Source organism: Artibeus jamaicensis, unplaced genomic scaffold, assembly GCF_021234435.1.
Source record: "Artibeus jamaicensis isolate MK-2021 breed Jamaican fruit bat unplaced genomic scaffold, CSHL_Jam_final contig_797, whole genome shotgun sequence".
NCBI classification, from domain to species: Eukaryota; Metazoa; Chordata; class Mammalia; order Chiroptera; family Phyllostomidae; genus Artibeus; species Artibeus jamaicensis.
Genome location: NW_026521977.1, coordinates 8,004,130 through 8,024,578, shown reverse-complemented (window position 1 = coordinate 8,024,578; position 20,449 = coordinate 8,004,130). Strand labels below are relative to the sequence as shown.

At 53.6% G+C, this 20,449-nt stretch overlaps 1 protein-coding gene across 4 annotated transcripts in view; it reads left to right on the top strand.

Annotated features, from left to right (window-relative positions):
• Nucleotides 1-20,449, top strand: part of ABCC8 (ATP binding cassette subfamily C member 8) — a 75,524-nt gene that overhangs the window by 49,156 nt on the left and 5,919 nt on the right. For 2 of the 4 annotated variants that reach the window (XM_037150533.2, XM_053673170.1), the window contains exons 17-29: nucleotides 4,881-4,913; nucleotides 6,587-6,622; nucleotides 7,331-7,429; nucleotides 8,483-8,567; nucleotides 9,204-9,284; nucleotides 10,940-11,077; nucleotides 12,689-12,814; nucleotides 13,723-13,822; nucleotides 14,054-14,295; nucleotides 14,395-14,561; nucleotides 15,692-15,761; nucleotides 16,231-16,388; nucleotides 18,088-18,180. In XM_037150533.2, coding sequence (XP_037006428.2) covers nucleotides 4,881-4,913; nucleotides 6,587-6,622; nucleotides 7,331-7,429; nucleotides 8,483-8,567; nucleotides 9,204-9,284; nucleotides 10,940-11,077; nucleotides 12,689-12,814; nucleotides 13,723-13,822; nucleotides 14,054-14,295; nucleotides 14,395-14,561; nucleotides 15,692-15,761; nucleotides 16,231-16,388; nucleotides 18,088-18,180 — 1,428 coding nt within the window. Of the gene's footprint in view, nucleotides 1-4,877; nucleotides 4,914-6,586; nucleotides 6,623-7,330; nucleotides 7,430-8,482; nucleotides 8,568-9,203; nucleotides 9,285-10,939; nucleotides 11,078-12,688; nucleotides 12,815-13,722; nucleotides 13,823-14,053; nucleotides 14,296-14,394; nucleotides 14,562-15,691; nucleotides 15,762-16,230; nucleotides 16,389-18,087; nucleotides 18,181-20,449 lie in introns of all 4 variants that reach the window. The other 2 variants (XM_037150532.2, XM_037150531.2) reach the window with 1 other exon arrangement.

Sequence of the window (20,449 nt, the reverse complement as noted above, 5' to 3'; positions counted from 1 at the left end):
CTAGCATGTAGTAAGTGCCCTATAAACATTATTATAAATATTATTCTTTGACAAGGAACCTCTGTGCCAGGAACTACGCTCCCTGGTTGCTCTTTAATTGTGCCCCCACCTGTCTTCCAGGACTGTAGTGAGCTCCCTGGGCACAGGGACCATATCTTATTTGTCTCTGTCCCCACTTATGACCTTCAAGAGATCGCCATTATAAATGTGTCATTACATGTCTCTCCTCGCATACCTTTGCCCATGCTGTTCCCCAATGCAGAATTTCACCACCCGACTTCTCCACCAACATTCGGAATGCACAAGCCCCGGTAGTACATGCCTCACACTGTATCGTGATTATCTGCCAATGCGTCTGTCTCCCCCAAGACTTTGAGCTCCTTGGAGGAGACCTGGAGGATTATTCCATGTCATGCCCCAGGTGCTGAACACAAGATGTGTATTTTATGAGCCCCTCTGTGCAGACACAAACCTGGCCCCTGCCCTTGGAGAGCTCACAAGTCCTGGGTGCACAGAGGATGCAGACAGACCCTATGGTGGGCACACAGGGTCCAGCGGTGAGGTCTGGCATTCGGGGTTGGAGAGTTACTGCGGCAGCCCTGAGCGGATCTGGCACGTCAGCCACCTGCGCCCAGCTCCCAAACACTCACTTCCACAATGGTCACCTGCCCCCGCCTGGCTCTCTGCTCGAATACGCGCTATCAACCTGAAAATGCAAACTCCTTAATCTTTAAGAGGAAAATATTTTGATAAAAAGTCAATATACGCCCTGGCTGGTGTAGCTCAGTGGATTGAGCGTGGGCCTGCGAACCAGACAATCGTGGTTCGATTCCCAGTCAGGGCACATACCGGGGTTGCAGGCCGGTTCCCTGCAGGCCAGTTCCCCGCAGGGGATGCACAAAAGGCAACCATACATTGATGTTTCTCTCCCTCTCTCCTTCCCCTCCCCTCTAAAGATAAATAAATAAAATTTAAAAAAAAAAAAAAAAAAAAAAAAAGTCAATATACTCAATGCAAATATAAAGAATTGGGCCATTAATGTCTGCAGTAGGATGATTTTTTTATAAAGATTTTTTATTTATTTATCTTTAGAGGGGAAGGGAAGGAGAGAGGGAGTGAAACATCAATGTATGGTTGCCTTTCGTGCATCCCCTGTTGGGAAGTGGCCTGCAGGGAACCAGCCTGCAACCCCGGCATGTGCCCTGACTGGGAATCGAACCGCGATTGTCTGGTTTGCTGCAGTAGGATGATTTTAAATGTCCCCGGGGAGCCAGCAGGAAGCTGGGCCCGGAGAAAAGCATGGGGTGGGATGAAGTTCCTCACAGGGAGGTGGGAACCTCCCTGTGAGGAACTACAAATCAGCCTCATGTGGAGCCCCTTGCTCCCCGCTGCTGCCCCTGCCCCCACTGTTATTATTTCTGTCCCTGTCCACTCAGGAGGCCTGGGCCCTGCTTGCCCTGGACCGGCCTCGGCACGCTGGTGTGAAGGCGGTCTTCTGAGATCCCTGATTCCCCAGGAGTGAGCAGCGGGCTCCTCTCAGGACTGTAGTCCCATTTGCCCATATACTTCCTGGAGCCTTTGGGGATTTGGGCCCCGGGGACTCAGGTGCACCCCAGGCTTCCTGGAGGAGGAGGCAGGTGTGGTGGGACGGTGGGCAGACAGGGGAAGGGGCACCGTGGAGCCAAGCTCGGGAACCAGATGGTCTCTGGTTGCAGACCTGACTCTGCCACTTGCCAGCCATGTAACCTTGGGCAGGTCACTTCACCTCCCTCAAACTTAGTTTCTCCATCTGGACAATAAGAAAACCCTTCGGTCTCTCAGAAATTGGCTGTTAGAACTCAATGACATCATTTGGAAAGGGCACTGTGCGTGAAAAATGTAACGTTTCAGGGCAATGAGAAGCCTGCCTGGGGCAGGATGAATAGCACGCAGAGGTCTGTAGGTCAGCTTCTCCCACCCTCGAGTTCCACCTCCTCCCTTCTTATTTGTTGTCGGGGTCTTAAATGAGTCTTGAGGCTGTTCAAAACCTCCTCCATCTGCACCTTTGGGACCAAGCACTGAGCTAAAAAGGTGATTCCACACCTCCTCCCCCCTGCTCCTCCCCACAGTTTTCCAACCTTAGGTCTTTCCCTCCAGCCAGCTACCAGCTATATTTGTAATACATCCTGTCAGCGGCACTGGGAGGTCTGTGCCATTAGCCCCAGTTTACAGAGAAGGAAACAGAGGAGCCCCTAAGTGAAAGGACTCGCCTAAGATTTCACAGCCAGTGAGGAGAGACGCCCCTGGGGTGCAAACTTGGAGCCCAGTTTCCCTCCACTCCTCCCACTGTCTGTGCTCACATGCTGCCCTCTCCTGTCTCCTGGGTCCTAGCGCCCCCCTTCACCCCACCGTCTGCTCTTCCCTCTTCAAGACTCAGCCCCCTGTAACTTCTGAGAGCCCTTCCTCACGTCCTCAGATTTCTTCCTCCCCCAAACTACTTTTCAACAATTACACTTTTCTCTGAGTCTAAAAGGATGTGCACTAAATGAGAAAAGACACACAAGTATAAAGAAGATAATGCCCCTACATAACAACCCTAATATCCCCTCACCCAGAAGCCTCCAGACTTTTCTCTGTGCATCCACATAGGTGTTTGTGTGTACTTTCCCCTCAATTTTTCTGTAATACTGTCTCGCTCCTGCTTTCCTTCTGGCCCTTATAACCCCCTGTGTGTGTCTGATTCGCTCTTCCAGACTGTGAGCCCTGGGAGGGCAGGGCCTGTTCCTTGACTCAGGCTGATGCAGTCACACGTGCCCGGCTCACAGCGGGCTCGAGGAAGAGACGTGAGGTTGCAAAACTGGGGGAAACTGTCCTTCCAGCTCAGTGCTTGGTCCCCTAAGTGCAGGCGTGGGAGGAATCAAGGGTCCCCAGCACTCATTTAAGAGCCCAGAGATCAGTGAGAGAAAGTGTGTGCCATGTGCACCGTTCTTTACTTTTCAGGTTAAAATGTAGACACACTCATCTTGGGAGGCTCATTCTAGGGAGGCTGGGACGACCCTAAAAAGAGGAGAAGATGGACCTTGAGTCACCCACCAGCTTCCCCCTCTTCTCAGCTCTGTGCCATTGGGCACATTATGCAAATTTTAAGCCTCAGTTTCCCCATCTGTAAAATGGGGTTATGGACGCCTCTTTACAGGGATTGTTGTGAGGATGAAGTGGTGGACACAAACAGCTCCACACGGCGCCTGGCATGAGGATGCCTGCGTTGTATGCTGGTCCCCTGGCCTCTTCCGAAATGATTAACGTGTCAGTTAACAACCTCCATTTATTACAGGTCTGTCATCAGCTGTGTGGGGGCTGAAAAAGATGCTCTTCCTGCCTTAAAATCCCACTGGGGGTAAAAGACACAGCCACTGATTAGAGAGAGACACAGTCCATTATAAGAGTCTAATTGAGCAGCGCAATCACGCGAACTGAATTAGGGCGGAGAGCTCCGTGTGTGCCTGGGTCCTCGGGGAGGCCACAGACGCATTTCCTCCAGATGAGTAACAGCCTCTGCAACTCTGGAGGCGGTCAAAGCAGCAGACTCGACAGATAAGCTTATCTGGGCTGTGCCAGCAGAGCTGGAATTTGTAAGCTTGGGGTTTGGTTTTGTTTTTTTTTAATCTGCCTCCTGTTACCAGCTTGTCCATAAATTACAACTATCCAATGGTTTAGGGAACCCAAAGCTGGGTTGGGCTGAGAGAGTGGAATGAGACTGCAAAGATTGGAGACGAGTGGTCATATCCATACAGGGTCTCTGTTCAGTTCTGCTCCTCAGCTGAAGACAGAAGAGAGCTTTCTCAGGCTTCTGTCCCCCCTGTTTTTGTCCATCCTGGTTTTCCTGACAAGAAGGCATGTATCAGAGCTAAGGCACGGGTAATCGCAGTGAAGTTATATAGCACAGTCATTAAGAATAAGAAACTTTGGAGTCAAATCTATTTTCTCTGACCTGTTTGCTATGTGACTTTGGGCAAGTTACTTAGCCACTCTGAGCCTCACTTTCTTTGTAAGTGGGGACAAGCAAAATAACCCTCCTTCGTGTGGTTATTCTGAGCTCTAAAATAGATGCTATTATAGTGCTCATTCCAGTGCTTATAAATGTTCAGTAAGTGTTAGCTGGTTTTAGTATCATTACAGTAAGGCCTCTATGAAGACAGAGCAGGTTGTTCCCCCCAAATGTGCATGTCACAAGGGCGCATGTCACTGGCAGGAGGCTGCTTCTGAAAGGTTGAGAGGTGGCCTGGGGCAGAGGAAATAGCACTGGCAAAATTGGCACCAAAATTCAGGTCACCTCACTCGGTGCTTTTCATACTATAGTCCCCAGTACGAAACGCATTTGACATCCCAGTCCTCTACATTCGTGTATCCCTGATAAACAAGAGAAACAATTTCACACAAAAAATACACATCTTGACCACATGCAGTGCTCGTTGATGTTTCTCTTCTTTTCATAGTGCAGTTGCAACTCACTAATTTCAGGTCTACATATTGGGTCCCTGGCACAGTGGGAAAACACTTAGGAAATGACTGTGACCTTGGGAAAGTCCCTTCCCCTCGCTCAGTTTTCCCAGCTGCAAAGTGATCTCGGTGCCAACCGGCCTCACCGCCACTCCTGGTGTGCCAGGAGCACTGATGAAGCCCTGGCTACTTGGAGGGTGCCCATCCAGGTGCTACAGGGGGACAGAGATTGAGAACAGCAGTTTCTGCCCCAAGGAAGCCACGTGGGGGCCCTGGAGATGGTTGGGGGTGGGCACTGTCGGGCTTGCTTCTCCCAAAGACCCTGTGGGATGGAGAGATTGACAATGGCATGAGAAGTGACTGGTGCTGTTCTTCCCCCCGCCCCATTTGTGCCCCAGCAGCCTTCCTGACAGCGAGACGGGAGAGGACCCCAGGTACAGCCTCGGAACTGGGTTGGAAGTGGGCTCCGACAAAGGGAAGGGTCTGGGTGTAGGGTACAGTGGGGGCGGGGTGGGGGATTCTGGTGGTGGGGACCCTGAGTATGGATGCAGGGCTGAGCGGCCTCCGCAGTTTCAGAGGCAGGAGGCCTGTAACGAGGCAGCATTCCCAGTGAGCACCAAACCGCTTCCTGGGGAGGAGAGGAACGTGACATTACAAGGACACGTGGCCCTCTGAAGGGCCACAGTACATAACAGACATACAGTAGGTTTGCGGCATTAAATTTTCACGGTGGGAGAGAGTCAGAAAATGAGTCTGTGGTCGCCACAGGGTGGTGGAAGGCCGGGAGCGGGTGACCACTGACGGGTGCAGGGTTTACTTTGGGGATGATGAAAATGTTCCGGAAGTAGATCAGGGTGATGGTTGCACAACCTTGTGAATATTTTTTTTTAAAAACCTACTGAATTGGATAAAAAATATGTCAAAGAAAGGACAATTAGAAAAAAGTTACCTAAAACAGCCCTAGGGGGAGATCGTGAAAAAACAGCTGAGTGAGTCTGTGAGGAGAAGGGAGGCGTGTCCCCCAGGCCAGACAAAAAATCTGGTTTTGTTGCTTTATGTTCAATGGGATTTATGTTCTTGTCTAAAAAAAAAATCAAAGTCAAATAGATGAATGAGACTCCGAGACCCTCAAAACCCTCCCTACCCTCACCCTCCCAAGGACATTCAAACGCACTGGAGGTGGTGGTCAGGACAGAAAGGCCGGCTCAGCTTTGTTCAGTTTAACCTCTGGCCTTCGCTCTCCAGCACCAAAGAGGTTTCCTTTCCCCATCTTTCCCTGCCCTTTCTGCCACCTTGTCCCCAAGTCCCAGGGTGTGATGACAGGCCCAGCCTCTCTCACCATAGTGACCATAGTTCCTGAGCCAAAAACCAGGCCTCGTGGTCTGTGACAAGCACATGCATGTGCATGAGAACAGTGGGACAGGATAGCTGGTCGAGAAGCAGGTGAGGCCAGTCCAGGCCACCTGGGCGCCACGGCCAAGCGCGTCTCTCTGGGCGGGTCCCCAGATTCCTTGGCCGTCCTCTGAGAGAGGCACATGGGGCTGCTAACCACACCTGGAGCCCTTCTCAGCTCTCTTAGTGCCACCCGAGTTCTGTCCACTGTAGGTCCCCACTCACAAGCTGTAGGCAACAATGTCGGCTTGCCCAGCCAGGCCTGGCTCTGGCCAGACAGCACTCTCTGTCCCAGCTGTTTGTGTGGCTACATCAGCCCGAGACCTTGGTCAGTGCACTTGAGCTCTGATGCAGAGGCTGAGTCTGGAGGAGCCACATGTTGGTCCCCTCCCTTCTCTGATTCAGGGAGTGCTCCCCCGCCCCGCATTAGCCTACACTAATGGTGACTTTTCCCCATCCTCCCTCTTACCTGAACTGGCCCCCGGGGCCCTCCTCACATGCTCCATGTGAATTCTCGACACTACTGGGGTTCAGACAGTGGAGGCTCCCCCAGGATGGCCACACCCCACTCCCACGCCCCTCTGTGCAGCATTTGTGGCTGCAGACTTGGCCCCAGGGATGATAAAGACACTCATGCTGGGAGCTCAGAATGTCTGTGCAGAACTCAGTCCACTCATGCAAATCCTGAAGGTGCGTCTTTCTTCCCTTGCTGCAGCCCAGAGCGGGAGCCGGCAACTGAAGCAGACCTCAGGTACTGTGTCCTGGGTACACCTGCCCTCCAGGGCAGGCTTCCTCAGAGAGCTTCTCAGGCCCAGAGAGGCCCAGAGCTCCTGCGGGCAGTCTCCAGCCCCAGCGTGGCTGCAGGGCGGAGGCCCAGAGGAAGGGCTCTGTGCTCCACTGGGCAGTTTGGACGCCGTTGTGCCTCTTCTGCACATCCAGCCACGCTCCTCACAGCAGGTCATTTTATCTGGTGATGATCTCTGCCCATCTTTTTTTAATTTTGGGGGGTGGTTCTTAAAAAAAATTGCATCATGCAAAATACAGTTTCCTTGGCTCCATTTTTTTTTTAAGTTCCATTTGGAAAGTTACCTGCTAATATCAAAGTTGAACAGTTTGTAAGCTGTTCAAGAAAGGAGGAAACCAGGGGTCCAGTGTTGACTTCGTTTCTTCCTGGGCTCTGGGTGGAGGCCCAGGAAGGAGTACAGACGGCAGGGGCGTGGCACATGGGGTGCAGGACAGGGAAGGATCGAGGTCCTCGGTCAGCTAAGACCGGACGCCTACACCTAGCTCAGGCCCTGGGGAAGGAGAGGCCCCGGGGCCACACACAGCAGATTTCTGCCAGCCGCACCTCCCCATTTGTAGCGCCGCCCCACCCCTGCCCTGGTCTAAGCCACCATCTTGACAACTGCCTCCAAAAAGGAGCCCCTGACAATGCCTCCTTACTCCCTGCCTTTCCCAGGAAGAGAGGCCCTGTGGCCTATGCCTCTCAGAAACCATGGCTGCTAAATGCCACTGTGGAGGAGAATATCACCTTTGAGAGTCCCTTCAACAAACAACGGTAAAAGCCCAACGGAGGGAGGCGGCTGGGGGAGGAGAGACATCGATCGTGGGCAGCATCAGCTTCCTGCCCCTGTCCCCCAGCTCCAGCCAGCAGGTCTGCCCCTCCGCTGATCTCCCACACCCAGCCGCCCACTCTCCAGCCCGTTTATCTGGATTCCAGCCTGTTCCATATGGTCCGTTTGGAAACAGTCCAGATGTGGCTGGGCATCAGGGCAGCCAACTCCCGTGTGAGAGGAGGTGGGAGGAGAGGGAGGTGAAGGACCCTGCTGCCCTCTTTTGTGGCTGGTAGGGAGGCCCAGCCGGCTCCTCGGCCTGTGCACTATTTCCCCCGCAGGGAGTAATAACCACTAACATAGGCTGAGTTCTTACCAGGTGCCAGGCCCAGTGCCAAGCTCTTTGTACCCATGATTTCCTCTAATGCTCACAACTATTTGAGAAGGCAAGTACTATTATCATTCTCATTTTACAGATGAGGAAACCAAGGCTCAGAAAGGTTAGGGAACTTGCCCAAGGCCACTCAGACCCTAAGTGACAGAAATGGATCTCAAGTCCAAGACTGCCTGACACCCAAGAACATGTCACTAAGACACCCCGATGCCTGCTCTGTGCACCCTGGCTGGCACCTGCCCAGGCGAAGAGCTGGTCAGGGAAGTAGGAGAGGAGCAGGCTGGGCAAATATTTGACCAGCCATTATCATCACCACTTAAACCAGCCAGCAGTGATTTTCCCTGGCAGCACCCCAAACATGAGCTCTGACTGCTGCTTTCCCCACTGCCCAGGGACCACGCGCCTTCTCTTGTCACTTATGTGGCATGTTTGCTGCCATCTAATTCCATCCTTCAAATATTTAACTTGCTCCAAGACCGTGGAAGGTGCTGCCCTTGGCTTTTTTTTAAACTCACGTGGTGTTTGTTCGCACCCAAGCAGGAGGCCCATTAAAGCCATTGCTCGCCCAGGGCACAACTGCCCGGAGACTAATGACCCTCGGCGAGCGCTCAGGCCCCACTCTGGCCGGGTCGATCACCTATGTCCCCACCCCACCCCACCGCAGGTACAGGATGGTCATTGAAGCCTGCTCCCTGCAGCCGGACATGGACATCCTGCCCCATGGAGACCAGACCCAGATTGGGGAACGGGTTAGTAGAGCCTCCAGGGGGGGTTTCTCGAAACCAGGGGCCTCAACTACCCCTGATTCTCGCCCATCACCAGCTCCAGGCCCTGAGATCCTTCTCAGAGAGAGCAGGTACCTGGGAAGTGAGCGGGGGTGAAGCCTGCAGAGCTCCATGCAGTAGGATCAAAATGGTCTCCTTGAGCAAGAACAGTTTTCAGCCCTGCTTGGTGCAGAGGTCAGTTTAGCGCCTTCCCAGGCTGGAGATGACTGACGTCTCCTTCACCCACGCCCCGAGTGTATCCTGGGAGCTCCATGTACTGTGCGAGGCTTAGCATGATGCTCTCCCTGTTCGCTCTCCAGGTGGGACAGTAGGATTCTCCTGTGTTTGATGAAAGCCCTGTGTCCTCTGTCTTGGGTTTCACTGGTCAGATGGTCCCTTGCACCTATATGAGGACTCTTCAAAGACTTGGAGATTATATCCCTTACTTCCCAGTGAAATCAGTGAACATCCGCAAGTCCCTTCTCTCTGCAAAGTGAGGGGGGAACAAAGAGATGGACAGAGCCAGGCCTCTATCCCAAAGAACTATTGGTCAAGGAGGGGCCAGGACAGTCTCTCCTGAAGGGCTTTGAGGGCATGACCTTTCCTCCGCTTTGGTGACAGGGCATCAACCTGTCTGGTGGTCAGCGCCAGCGGATCAGCGTGGCCCGAGCCCTCTACCAGCATACCAACGTCGTCTTCTTGGTGAGTGCGCCAGCTCACACCTCCCTAGGGGCCCTGGTGTCTGGTTTGTCTCCCTGGCTCATTGCCCCCCCCCCCACACACACACCCATCACACCGCTACCTTCCTCTTCAGGAGCAAACTTCTCCTGCCAGAGATATTACTTATTCATCTTACTGATGGGGAAACTGAGGCAAAGATAGCACAAACGACCCCCTGTGGACTTCACACTGAACTCTGAGGGAAGACCAGTAGTAGTTATAGGCCACCGCTCTGCAGGACCACCCCAATCTCTCAATACTCATTTAGCCTGACTGTAAGAATGGCCAGTACATGGAGTGTGTGCTGCTGCTTCTCATCTCATGCCCACAGCAGACATTGCTAGTTGATCACAGAATTTCCCCCCACAGAACCTTAATTTGGCCTCAGAAGCCTTCTCAACACAGCACTCTAGGTAACCACCAGCAATCAAACCGGAGATAACACTTATCCCTGTCCTACTTCATGCCAAGTTCTGTGTTAGGTGCCTTGGTTGATCTGAAGAATTCTAAGGCCCAGCCCTGGCCTCCAAGGTTTAGAGTCTGATTAGGGAGACAGCGCTCACGCACGCCCAAGAGCCACAGCCCAGCTGAGAGTCCAGTTGTGTGGCACAGGCTGTGAGGGTCTTATCCAAGAAGGCAACTGTGAGGGCTGGAGGAGGGCCTTGAAGTGTGAGTCAGTTAAACAGACGGAAACAGAGGCTGTGTAGCCAGAGCACTGAGAGAAGGGACCTTGGTCTCTGGCCCCCATTTCATTCCTTCTCCCCCACAACACACATCAGCACCCCCACTAAACACTCTCACTGTGTGAGGTTCGTGGTCTGACTCACGCACAGCACTTCACCAAGTCCTAGCTCATCCACAGCCCCATGTGAACCTTAAACTACACTGTTAGAGAGAAATAAAGCAGATATTTTAATTTATTTCAACAAACTTGTATTAAACTCGTATTCTGTACCAGGCACCATTGAAAGGGGTTCTCAGTTCTTTTTTCAGGGGGGAGAGGGTCTCAGTCCTTTTGGAGGGAAGGAGAGGGTCTCACTTCTTAGAAACTCTTGTAAAGGAGTCTCTGCAATAACTATCAGATCTGCCTTTTGTGCAGGGTGTCGCTGCAGCAGAGGAGGGGAGGCGAGGGGCGGGGTCAGGAGAGGACACAGGGTGGAGCACTGACAGAGGACAGGTAGGAGTTCACAGGGCAGACAAACAGCATCTGTGCTCCAGGCAGAGGGGACAGTTTAGACACCAGGTCTGGAACGGCAAGTTCCCTGAAAACCTGACGTGTAGAGAGAGACCTTGGGCCACACAGATGAGCAGTGAGGCCGGAAAGGAAGACCAGCAGGTTGTAAGGGGCCTAGGTTCCCACGCCAGGGAATGCAGACTTCACAGACTTTGCAGAGCCTCAGGAGTCGGGAGTCAGGAGTCAGGAAGTGATTGTGATTAGATCTGCTTGAGAATGCTAACTGAAAGCAGTTCCATTTTAACATAAGGCAACTGAGGCCCAGAGTGCTTAGGTTCATTGTCCAAGGCCACACAGCTAACAGTGTCAGTTCCTAGACCAGAGCTGCTGTAACTCCACTGGGTTTTGTACTCACTGTCACCCCTCCCTGTACACTTGCCCCTACCTTCCCCCCTCTCTCCAGGATGACCCCTTCTCAGCCCTGGATGTCCATCTGAGTGACCACTTGATGCAGGCTGGGATCCTCGAGCTCCTCAGAGATGATAACAGGACAGTGGTCCTGGTGACCCATAAGCTACAGTACCTGCCACACGCAGACTGGGTAAGGGGCCGCAGGAGGTCAAGCTGTGGAGGGCTGAGGTGGGGGAGGCAGTCTGGCACCTTCAGAGAAGGTGATGAGAGGCTCCATAGCAACGGCTGAAGGCTACCAAGCAGAAGAGGCCAGCACTGGATGGCTTCGTGCAGACTGGGCAGATCGGAGAGCCCTGCACAGCCCAGGGGTTGGTGTTACCTACAGCTGCCACCTTCCCCATCCTGGCCTCGGTATCACAGGGGCTGGCATCGAGAAGGCTCAGAAAGCAGCATTCAGTCCCTACCTCCGTTCCTGCTCAGTTGGAATTCTCATCCCTCTTGCATGGGGAATGCCCATTGGATGGGAAAACCAGCTTCCTGCCATCTAGTGGGTTGGATTCAAGTTAGGACAAGATGGAAAATATGGAAATAAATAATAGCAGTAGGAACAGAAGTTACCATATTATCAATGGAATGCAGTTTTGTGAATCCCCACACTGACTGGTTCCCCATACTCCTCAGCATGTAGAAACAGTTACTTTTCCATTCATTGAAAAGCACTTAATTCTTAAGATGGAAATCATGTGACTTTTGAAATCTGTGCCTTGCCTGACCTTTCTATAAATTTGCCCCTGAAAACTGAGGTTCTCCCTGAACAGCAGGTCTGTGCTAGGTGGCCCTTCTAATTCCCTCCACATGGGGAAAGAGCCATGACGGGTGTAGCTCGGTGGATTGAGCACAGGCTATGAACCAAAAGGTTGCAAGTTTGATTCCCAGTCAGGGCACATGCCTGGGTTGCAGGCCAGTCCCCAGTAGGGGACACGTGAGAATACACTGATATTTCTCTCCCTCTCTTTCTCCTTCCCTTCCCCTCTCTCTAAAGATAAAAATAAATAAAATCGTTTTAAAAAAGAAAAGGAGGGAAAAAAATCCAGATTTTTTAAAAGAGCTAAAACAGGTCCAGGTTCATGTCTGAGTTTCCATGGTGACCTTGGTAAGACAGCGCAGGACAGTCCTTAATCCAAAGAAGGCAACATGGAGGTGCCCAGTTTCTGGAAGTATCGGTAGATAGGACTCCCAGCTCCCTCCCTAAACCCCAGTGTGGGGAGTGGGCCAGTGAGAGGAGCAGGGGTAGGTGTCTGAACTACCACAAGTCCACATGAGTGTGAAACACCGGGTGTTCCAAATGAAATAAGTTTTATTGATTTCAAAGAGATGTGGATACACACACTTAGACCAACGGGTACTTTGTCAAAACTGGCAGACCTCTCAGACCTGCCTTCAGGTGGAGCTAAGGGGAGTGTGCAGTTAGCCCGTCACATGTATAAAAACAGCTGCCACAGCCGCCCCTCAGATAACCAGGCAGCTTGGCCAGGATGCACCAAGTTGCTCTGCAAACCCTCCTATCCACCACAGGCAACCATTGAGAATGACGCCCCAGGTGTACCAAACTCTAAACCCTGGGAGTGTGTTAATGAGGGTCAGTTACCACTACAGGCTCATTGCAGTGGGTGAACCAGAGGCCATTGTGGTGGGGAAAGGATGTGTGTCTGTCCACTTCTACCTCCTCGGTCAGGCAGGGTGCGACCTCCACTCCCCGTCCCCAGCCTGCCCTCTGCAGGGCTTGCTTCTGCCTTTCCAGATCATCGCTATGAAGGACGGCACCATCCAGAGGGAGGGCACGCTCAAGGACTTCCAGAGGTCTGAGTGCCAGCTCTTTGAGCACTGGAAGACCCTCATGAACCGGCAGGACCAAGAGCTGGAGAAGGTGGGTATATCCTAGGGGCCAGGCAACCACCCCCCTGATAAGAAGGCTCTGCTAGAACTGACCTCATAAAGGTCTTCCTACCCTCACCGGGCCCAGGAAACCCCCCAAAAGGACAGACGTGAGAGCTGAGTAGGAACTTGCTCCTAGCAGGGGAGAGCCAGTACCTGCGCCCACTACCCAAGGCTGGGTCAGGTGGATGCCTTCCCTTCATCCTGAGATAGTCAAGCACCATTTAGTTAACAAAGATTCAGGAAATCAACTCTGACTGGCTGAGCAAAGAAAAAAGGAGGGGAGGAGTTAAGAATGTATTGAATCATGAAAGTCCAGGGATGTCATACCTTCAGGTAGAGCTCGATCCAGGCAGTTGAACAATGTCATGAGGGATCTGTTTCTCCCCATCCCTTGGCTCTGCTCCCCTCAAATTGGCTTCATTCCTATGGTAGCAGTGAGGGCCATTGGCAGTCTCAGGTTTACATTCTCCCATATTCACAACTGCCAGAAAGAGAGTGCCTCTTTCAGGATTGCTTAGCCAAAGTCCCAGAGCTGACTCTTATTGATCCAATTTGATCACATGCCCATGTCTGAACAAATCACGGTAGCCAGCGATGTGGAATGTGAGGATTGGCCAGTCTTGTGTCACATGCCCACTCCTGGAGTCGGGGAGAATGACCAGCCCACCTGAATCACAGAGACTAAGAACAAGAGAGAGGTGATGCCCCACAAGGACACTGGCGTGTTGTTAGCTGATGAAGGGGAAGCCAATACAAAAGTGTGTCCATCTGGACGCTCACCAAGGCAGGAGCAATCCAGAAATTGACACTGTTCATGATCAGGGATGGTTGCCCTCTCTCCTCTCTTTTCCCCTCTGCACACCTAAGGACATTAGCCAGGCCCCATTTGTCTTTCAGGAGACTGTCACTGAGAGAAAAGTCCCAGAGCCACCGCAGGGCCTGCCCCGGGCCATGTCCTCAAGAGATGGCCTCCTACTGGATGAGGAAGAGGAGGAAGGTACAGACAGTGGGAGGGGGAGTGAAATCATGGCCTGAGGTCTGATTATTCTCTGGGAGACTAAGTCTGAGGTCCTGAGGGTGGTAAGATAGTATGCCTTTGATCACACCCTTCCGTCTGTGTGTCAGTCTCTCGGTCTTCCCATCTGTCAGTGGGCATAGCGTGCCCCCTGGCTCACCCTCAGGGGGTCATGAAATGTGAAGCCACCAGGTGGGTCCTTTCGACCCGCAGAGGAGGCAGCGGAGAGCGAGGAGGAGGACAGCCTGTCGGCGGTGCTGCACCAGCGCGCCAAGATCCCGTGGCGAGCCTGCGCCAAGTATCTGTCGTCTGCTGGTGTCCTGCTTTTGTCGCTGCTCGTCTTCTCCCAGCTGCTCAAGCACATGGTCCTGGTGGCCATTGATTACTGGCTGGCCAAGTGGACTGACAGCGCCCTGACCGTGAGCCCCATGGCCAGGAACTGCTCCTTCAGCCAGGTGGGGCCCACAGCCCTGGGGCAGTGGCTGGGGGGTGGGGCAGAGAGGGCTGAGCCATGGACACCCCCAGGACCCTGCCTCATTCTCTGTCTGGCCCAGGAGTGCTCCCTCGACAAGACTGTCTATGCCATGGTGTTCACGGTGCTCTGCAGCCTGGGCATCGTGCTGTGCCTGGTCACATCTGTCACAGTAGAGTGGACAGGGCTGAAGGTGGCCAAGAGGTTGCACCGTAGCCTGCTGAACCAGATCATCCTGGCTCCCATGAGGTACCCTTCTCCCCCGCCATGCTCGGGTTGTGGGCAAGTCACTACTACCGGGGCCTCAGTTGTCCCATCTGTAAAGTTGGAATGTAGAACCTCTGTCACAGCTGTTGGGCATGACTCAAGCAAGGAGCCTCAAGTGTGTGTAAAAGTGCCCTCCTGATGCAAAAAGCAGAGGGAAACTGGCGTTTACTCAGCCAGACACAGTGCTAGGCATTTAACGGGGCTAACTCATCCAGTTGTCACAGCAGTCGATCAAAGGGAGCCTGCAGGCTCTGGGACGATGTTAGTTTCTCTTCCCTGGGCAGGTGCCGTCAGCCCGTCTCCACCCACGGGTTCAGCTCCCCGCTCCTCTCTGTCCTTCCTCAGCCAGCCCACAGGTTCTGACACTGGGGACATGTGTAGCTGTTCTAATCTTCTGTAGTGGCATGGATAAAAACCTCAAAGACTGCTTGGTATGAAAGGAGTCACTGCCCAACTGGCTGGTCAGTTTGGCTTAAAAACACAGCAGGCCCCTTACAAATACAGAGGCCTGGGGTGACCTGGCCCCGCCCTTGTCCACGCCAGACCTCGCCATCTGACTACGATACTTACTTTCCAGCCTCCTCCGCTGTCTGTGGCCCAGAGACATGGCCTCAAAGTTTACTCACCCTTTATTTGTCCCTGATCTGTGGTTCTGAACACTGGTTGGAGGTGGGCCGGCTCTTTGTCACAGCTGCAGTGATGACAGCCAGAGTGGCCTTGCAGAGTCAGCCAGCTGACAGGCTGTACCCAGGGCCCTGTCCCCTGACTGGTTATCCCTCTGACTGGTTGTCCTTCTGGAGAGGACTCTATGTCCCGGGGAGGACAGCTGTCGAGTGAGTCAGGCCTGGCGAGCAGCCGAGAAAGGTGGCAGTGGTCACACATGGGCTTGGTAGTGAGAGAGGCTGGTGAGGGGCCAGCACCCCACTGGGCTGCTGTGAGAATTCTCGGGGACTCAGGCCAGGTGTCTACAGACCTTTGAAGTCCACCTTCCCCGGGGAGTTAGATGCAGGGGTGACTCCAGAGACACCAAAATGAAAGAAGTAACTACCCTCATTCAATGAATGGGAAGGAAATCAGTCAAGAACGAATAATGTCTTCTGGTTGCCTCTTAGGTTTTTTGAGACCACACCCCTTGGAAGCATCCTGAACAGATTTTCTTCTGATTGTAATACCATCGACCAGGTATACAGGACTTGACCCCTTTCTCCAGCTCAGAGGGAGGCCAGGCCCCTGCCGGTTGCTGGCTTCCCCTGAGCCTGTGACCTGGGCCCTGGAGGAGGGACCCAGTGGGCCCCAATCTGGTTATAAGGCCCCCCTGGTAGGCCTTTACAACAAGGCTGAGGGAAACCACACCCCTTTGCCTCCCACTCAAAAGCCCCCTGGCTCACTCCAGTGAGGTCCCAGCACATTCTGAACCAAGGTGAACCGATTTTTGTGGAGAATATTTGTTTCTACCCTGGTCTTTATTTCCCACCGTACTAGATAGTGGGAAAAGAAAGCCCCGATCCCTGCCCTCAGGGAGCCTGCGCTGTGGCTGCAGAGAGAATACGCTGGCAGTGACAACGTGGGGGGACACAGCCTGGCAGCAGGCAGAGCGCCCAGCGTCACCAAAGCCACAACTCGCCTCCCGCTCTCTCCCGCCCGCCCTCAGCACATCCCGTCCACGCTGGAGTGCCTGAGCCGCTCCACCCTGCTCTGCGTCTCCGCCCTGGCCGTCATCTCCTACGTCACGCCTGTGTTCCTCGTGGCCCTCCTGCCCCTGGCCGTGGCGTGCTACTTCATCCAGAAGTACTTCCGAGTGGCGTCCAGGTGGGGAGTCACTGGCCGGTGTCCCCGGTTGGGGGTGGGGTGGGGGATGGGAGGTGCTTTGCCCCGGGCAGTTGGTGCTCTCGTTAGAGCCCTGGCTGTAAAACGGGTGCAGTCGGGTCCCCCGTGAAAACGCAGACGGACATAAAGGAGGTGAAATAGTCGTACCCACCGTGCTAACATAAACAATCGCGTGTCAGCAGCGCCCACGCTGCGGGTGACATCCGGCCTGCGTCCACGGGAGCTTGAGCAGGAACGGGACTCCCAGGTCGGGGCGTGGGCACGTGTTCATGCCCTGCGTTCCCTTCGCCAGGCCGCTGCTCAGGAGGGTCGTGTGCGTCCGGCCAGGCTGAGAGCTGGGCGTGCAGGCGGAGGGCACCTGGTGTGCGGGGTGTCACGGCAACCCCGCCCCCAGCCACCGGCATGAGGGAGTCTCTCACGATTCTCCTTATCACACTCTCCCTCCGCAGCCTTGGAGCCACGCGTGCCTCTTTCCTACTCAAAGTTTTCCACGAACATTCTCAAGAAATTCTTTTCTGGGAGTGATTCTGGTAAACTCATAGATTCAGAGAGATGTAGGACCGTATGTCTCCAACTGCCAAGGACAGCCTAGCAGTGGGTGGTGGAATCGGTGTCATAGATCACAGCCAGCATTGGTAAAATAACTAAATACCACAGATAACAGACTATATTCACACAGCAACAGCAAGCTTTGCTTCGTGAAAGCTCTGTTTGGGTGGTGTAGGGGTGAGTGTGTGTGATGTGTGGTATAAAACGTGTTTCTTACTACCGCTGTGGTCCGAGAGGCTAAGCCCCTTCCCCAAGTGCACAAAGTTGGCTAAAAACTGGAGTCAAACTGCTGATTAGCTATTGTAATAAGTACATTCTGGTACATCTTGGCCACAACTACCTTGACCACAGGACGAAGATTTCTATAAATGGCTTTTTGCCTGAATGACCCGGAATCCCCTGGTACCCACCAGGAACACAGGACACTGTCACAGAACCATGGTGGCCTTTTGAATGCTGTACAAGCTGTTCTACCAGGTTCCCTTCTCCTGCCAGAGAAACTGCCCTGGTCCCCTGGCACCCACTGTGGCGGGTTTGGAGGTGGTTTTCAGGGAAAGCTGCTTCCTGCACCCCAACCTGGCCATCCCAGCCCTAAGGCACCTATCAAGGTGCAGCTGTGGAGGGCAGGAGAATTCTGTTTCCATGGAAACTCCAGGCCTGTGCCCTGAAGGCGTTCTTTAGATTCTGACCTGTGACGTGCTGAAACCTACTGGGGTTATTTTGGAGGGGACTGGAAGCTTCCAGTTGGCCTTTCTGTAGCTTTGACTAGTGTCTCAAGGCTCGGGTTGTTCTCCTGTGAAAAGGAGCTAACACTGCCAGCCCTGCCTTGCTGCAAAGTGAGGCCATGCAGCTCAAGCGCAGGGACGGAGCTACAGACAAGAGGAAGGGGAGGCCCAGGGTAGCGTAACTGTGTCAGCATGCTGATTATGCACCTTACATAAACGAGATGTCCAGTTCTTAGACTGCCTGATGGGGCGGTACCACTGACTTCCTGCTTTGCAGGTGAAAGGTGGAGATCTGGAGGGGCAAAACCATTTGCCCACGTGGTCCAAGGGGTGGAGATAGGATTCGGACCCAGGCTGAGCCCTGAGCCTGTCCTCCTAACCGTTCCCCTCTGCTCCCCCCGCCACAGGGACTTGCAGCAGCTGGATGACACCACCCAGCTCCCGCTGCTTTCACATTTTGCTGAAACTGTGGAAGGTCTCATCACCATTCGGGCCTTCAGGTACCAGGTTCACCCCAGGATAGGAGTGGGCAGGGGTGGGGGTAGGGTCATGGGTCATGAGATTAAATTCTCAGGGTTCCACTTAGGAAGGGCCAGGACATACGTCTTCCGAACCCTTCCCAAACCTTCAGGCTCAAATGATGTCCACCAGAGGGGTCCGGCCAGGTGGGCTCCACTGCATGATCCTGAGAGAGAAGCCTCAGCCCTGCAGCCAGGCCCGGGCCCTCTGTGAACTGAGGCTGGGACAAGCCCTCACATATCGATGCTAGAAAGGCCCTTACTTACATGGGCAAGCATGAGGGATCTTTCCTTGAGAACCTCCTGTGAGTCGAACACTATGCCGAGTTCTTTCCTTGCCAATCTCATTCATTCTGCCCTGCAATCTGAGGTGGTGTCAACAATTATTCCTATTGCTCAGATAAGGAAATTGAGGCTCAGAGTTGAACAAGCCCAGACTTGAACTTGATCACTCATTCAATAAACTTTACTGAGCATTCCCATGTGCTAAGCCCCACACTAGGCACTAAAAAGGTATGAGTCAGATGAACCCCTGTCCTGGAGGTATTTACATGCAGTCATTGAGCAGGCCAGGACAAGCCCATGAGACAGACACTCTGAAAGATAGGGGGTACAAGCTGTGGGAGCACATGAGGGAAGGGCAGTCATGGAAGGCTTCATAGAGGAGGTGGCAATAAAGCTAGTCCTCAAAGGATGGATACAAGTTCACCAGACTGGAGGAATACCCCGAAAACTTCAGTGCCCCTGCCATCCTCCTGCTACTCTGAGTTGTGATGTTGGGCTGGACGGGAGCGTGTGAGGCTGCTGGAGGAGTGTGGGGGCTGTTGCTCCCCTCCCCAGTCTCTGTCTTGTGTGTTGGGGCATCTCTCCTCCAGTCAGACAGGTCAGAAACCCCTGACCCAGATAGTTGGGCTCTGGTATCTAAGCCTCAACCAGAGAGTGGTTCCAGGTTATTTTTAGAATGGCACAGCTGTACCGGGTGTAACAGGAACCATGTGACACCAAAGCCTGTGTCCAAGAGTAACCCTAGGGCCCAAGAACCAGCTGAGAGGGTCCAGGGAAGTTTACATCTCTCCCCCAAAGTCCCCAAAGTCCAGCTGCAGCCCTGGGACAGGTACCCAGGTCCCTGGTGCGATCCCCTTAGGGTCTTGTCTGAGCAAAGCAAAGGAAAGCCAAGTTCTGCCCTGGCCTCGGCTCTGCTCCCAGTCCCCCATCAGGCCTGTGCTGTCTTCCACACAGAAGCTGCCTGGAGCCTGGCATGAGACTCTGGGGTCTCCTCCCAGCCCCTTCTCAAGCCTGAACTTCCCCAGTTTCTTCAACTTCCAGGCCCCTTGACACTCCTGGGCTAGCCCCTCTCTAAGTTTTGGTGATGTCTATCTGACAATTGGTGTCCTGGAGGTCTTTGAGCTGGGCCTGGGGCAGAGAGCCTACCACTTCCCTACAGGGGGCCAGACCCCCTCAGTAGGATCCAGGTGGTTTCCAGCATCCTGCAGCCAGTCCCAGAGCAAGCCTGTGGTCAGCCAGAGGAACTGCTGCCCAGCAAGGCCTCCCACACCCCATGCTGATGCAGTGGATGGTTTTTAAGTGAATGAAGAACTTGATTATCATCCCTTGGATGTGTTTAATTCATTGTCTCCTGCCCAGCAGCCCACCCTGTTGAGAGCTAAGGAGTATTTATTGACTGCGCAAGCACGCACACCTTGTGCTAAGTGTCATACAAACCCTATTGCATTTAATCCTCACAAGAGCCCCAGGGCATGGTTGCTGTAGCCTCACACTGAAATGGGGAGAAGGGGTCCAGAGAGGCTGAGCAACCAGTCCGAGGCTGCACAGTCAGCGAGACCTGGTGCTGGGCTTGGAACCCAGACCTGTCTGACCTTCTGGCTTGTCTAGGGTCCTGCTTTTTCCCAAAAAATTTTCAAGAGCACCCAGCCCTGGGCTCAGTGTTGGGCTCAGAGGTTGTTGCTGTCCAGGTGGGAACCGTGACTATCTGGTGAGGAAACTGGGGCTTGCTCTTGACACACAGCCAGCGAGGAAAGGCCCGGACTCGAGCCTGGGTCCGCACGGCCCCAGAGCTGGGGCTGTTTCCACCATGGCACGCCTATCGCAGAAGCTCACACACACCCTCATGCACACTCACCCCTCGGAGCAGTCACAGACACCCCGACTCTCCCATCATGCACACGTGCACTCTCGCATACGCACCTTCGACAAGCACTTCCTGAAGCCCTTCAGCTGTATGGTTTCACAC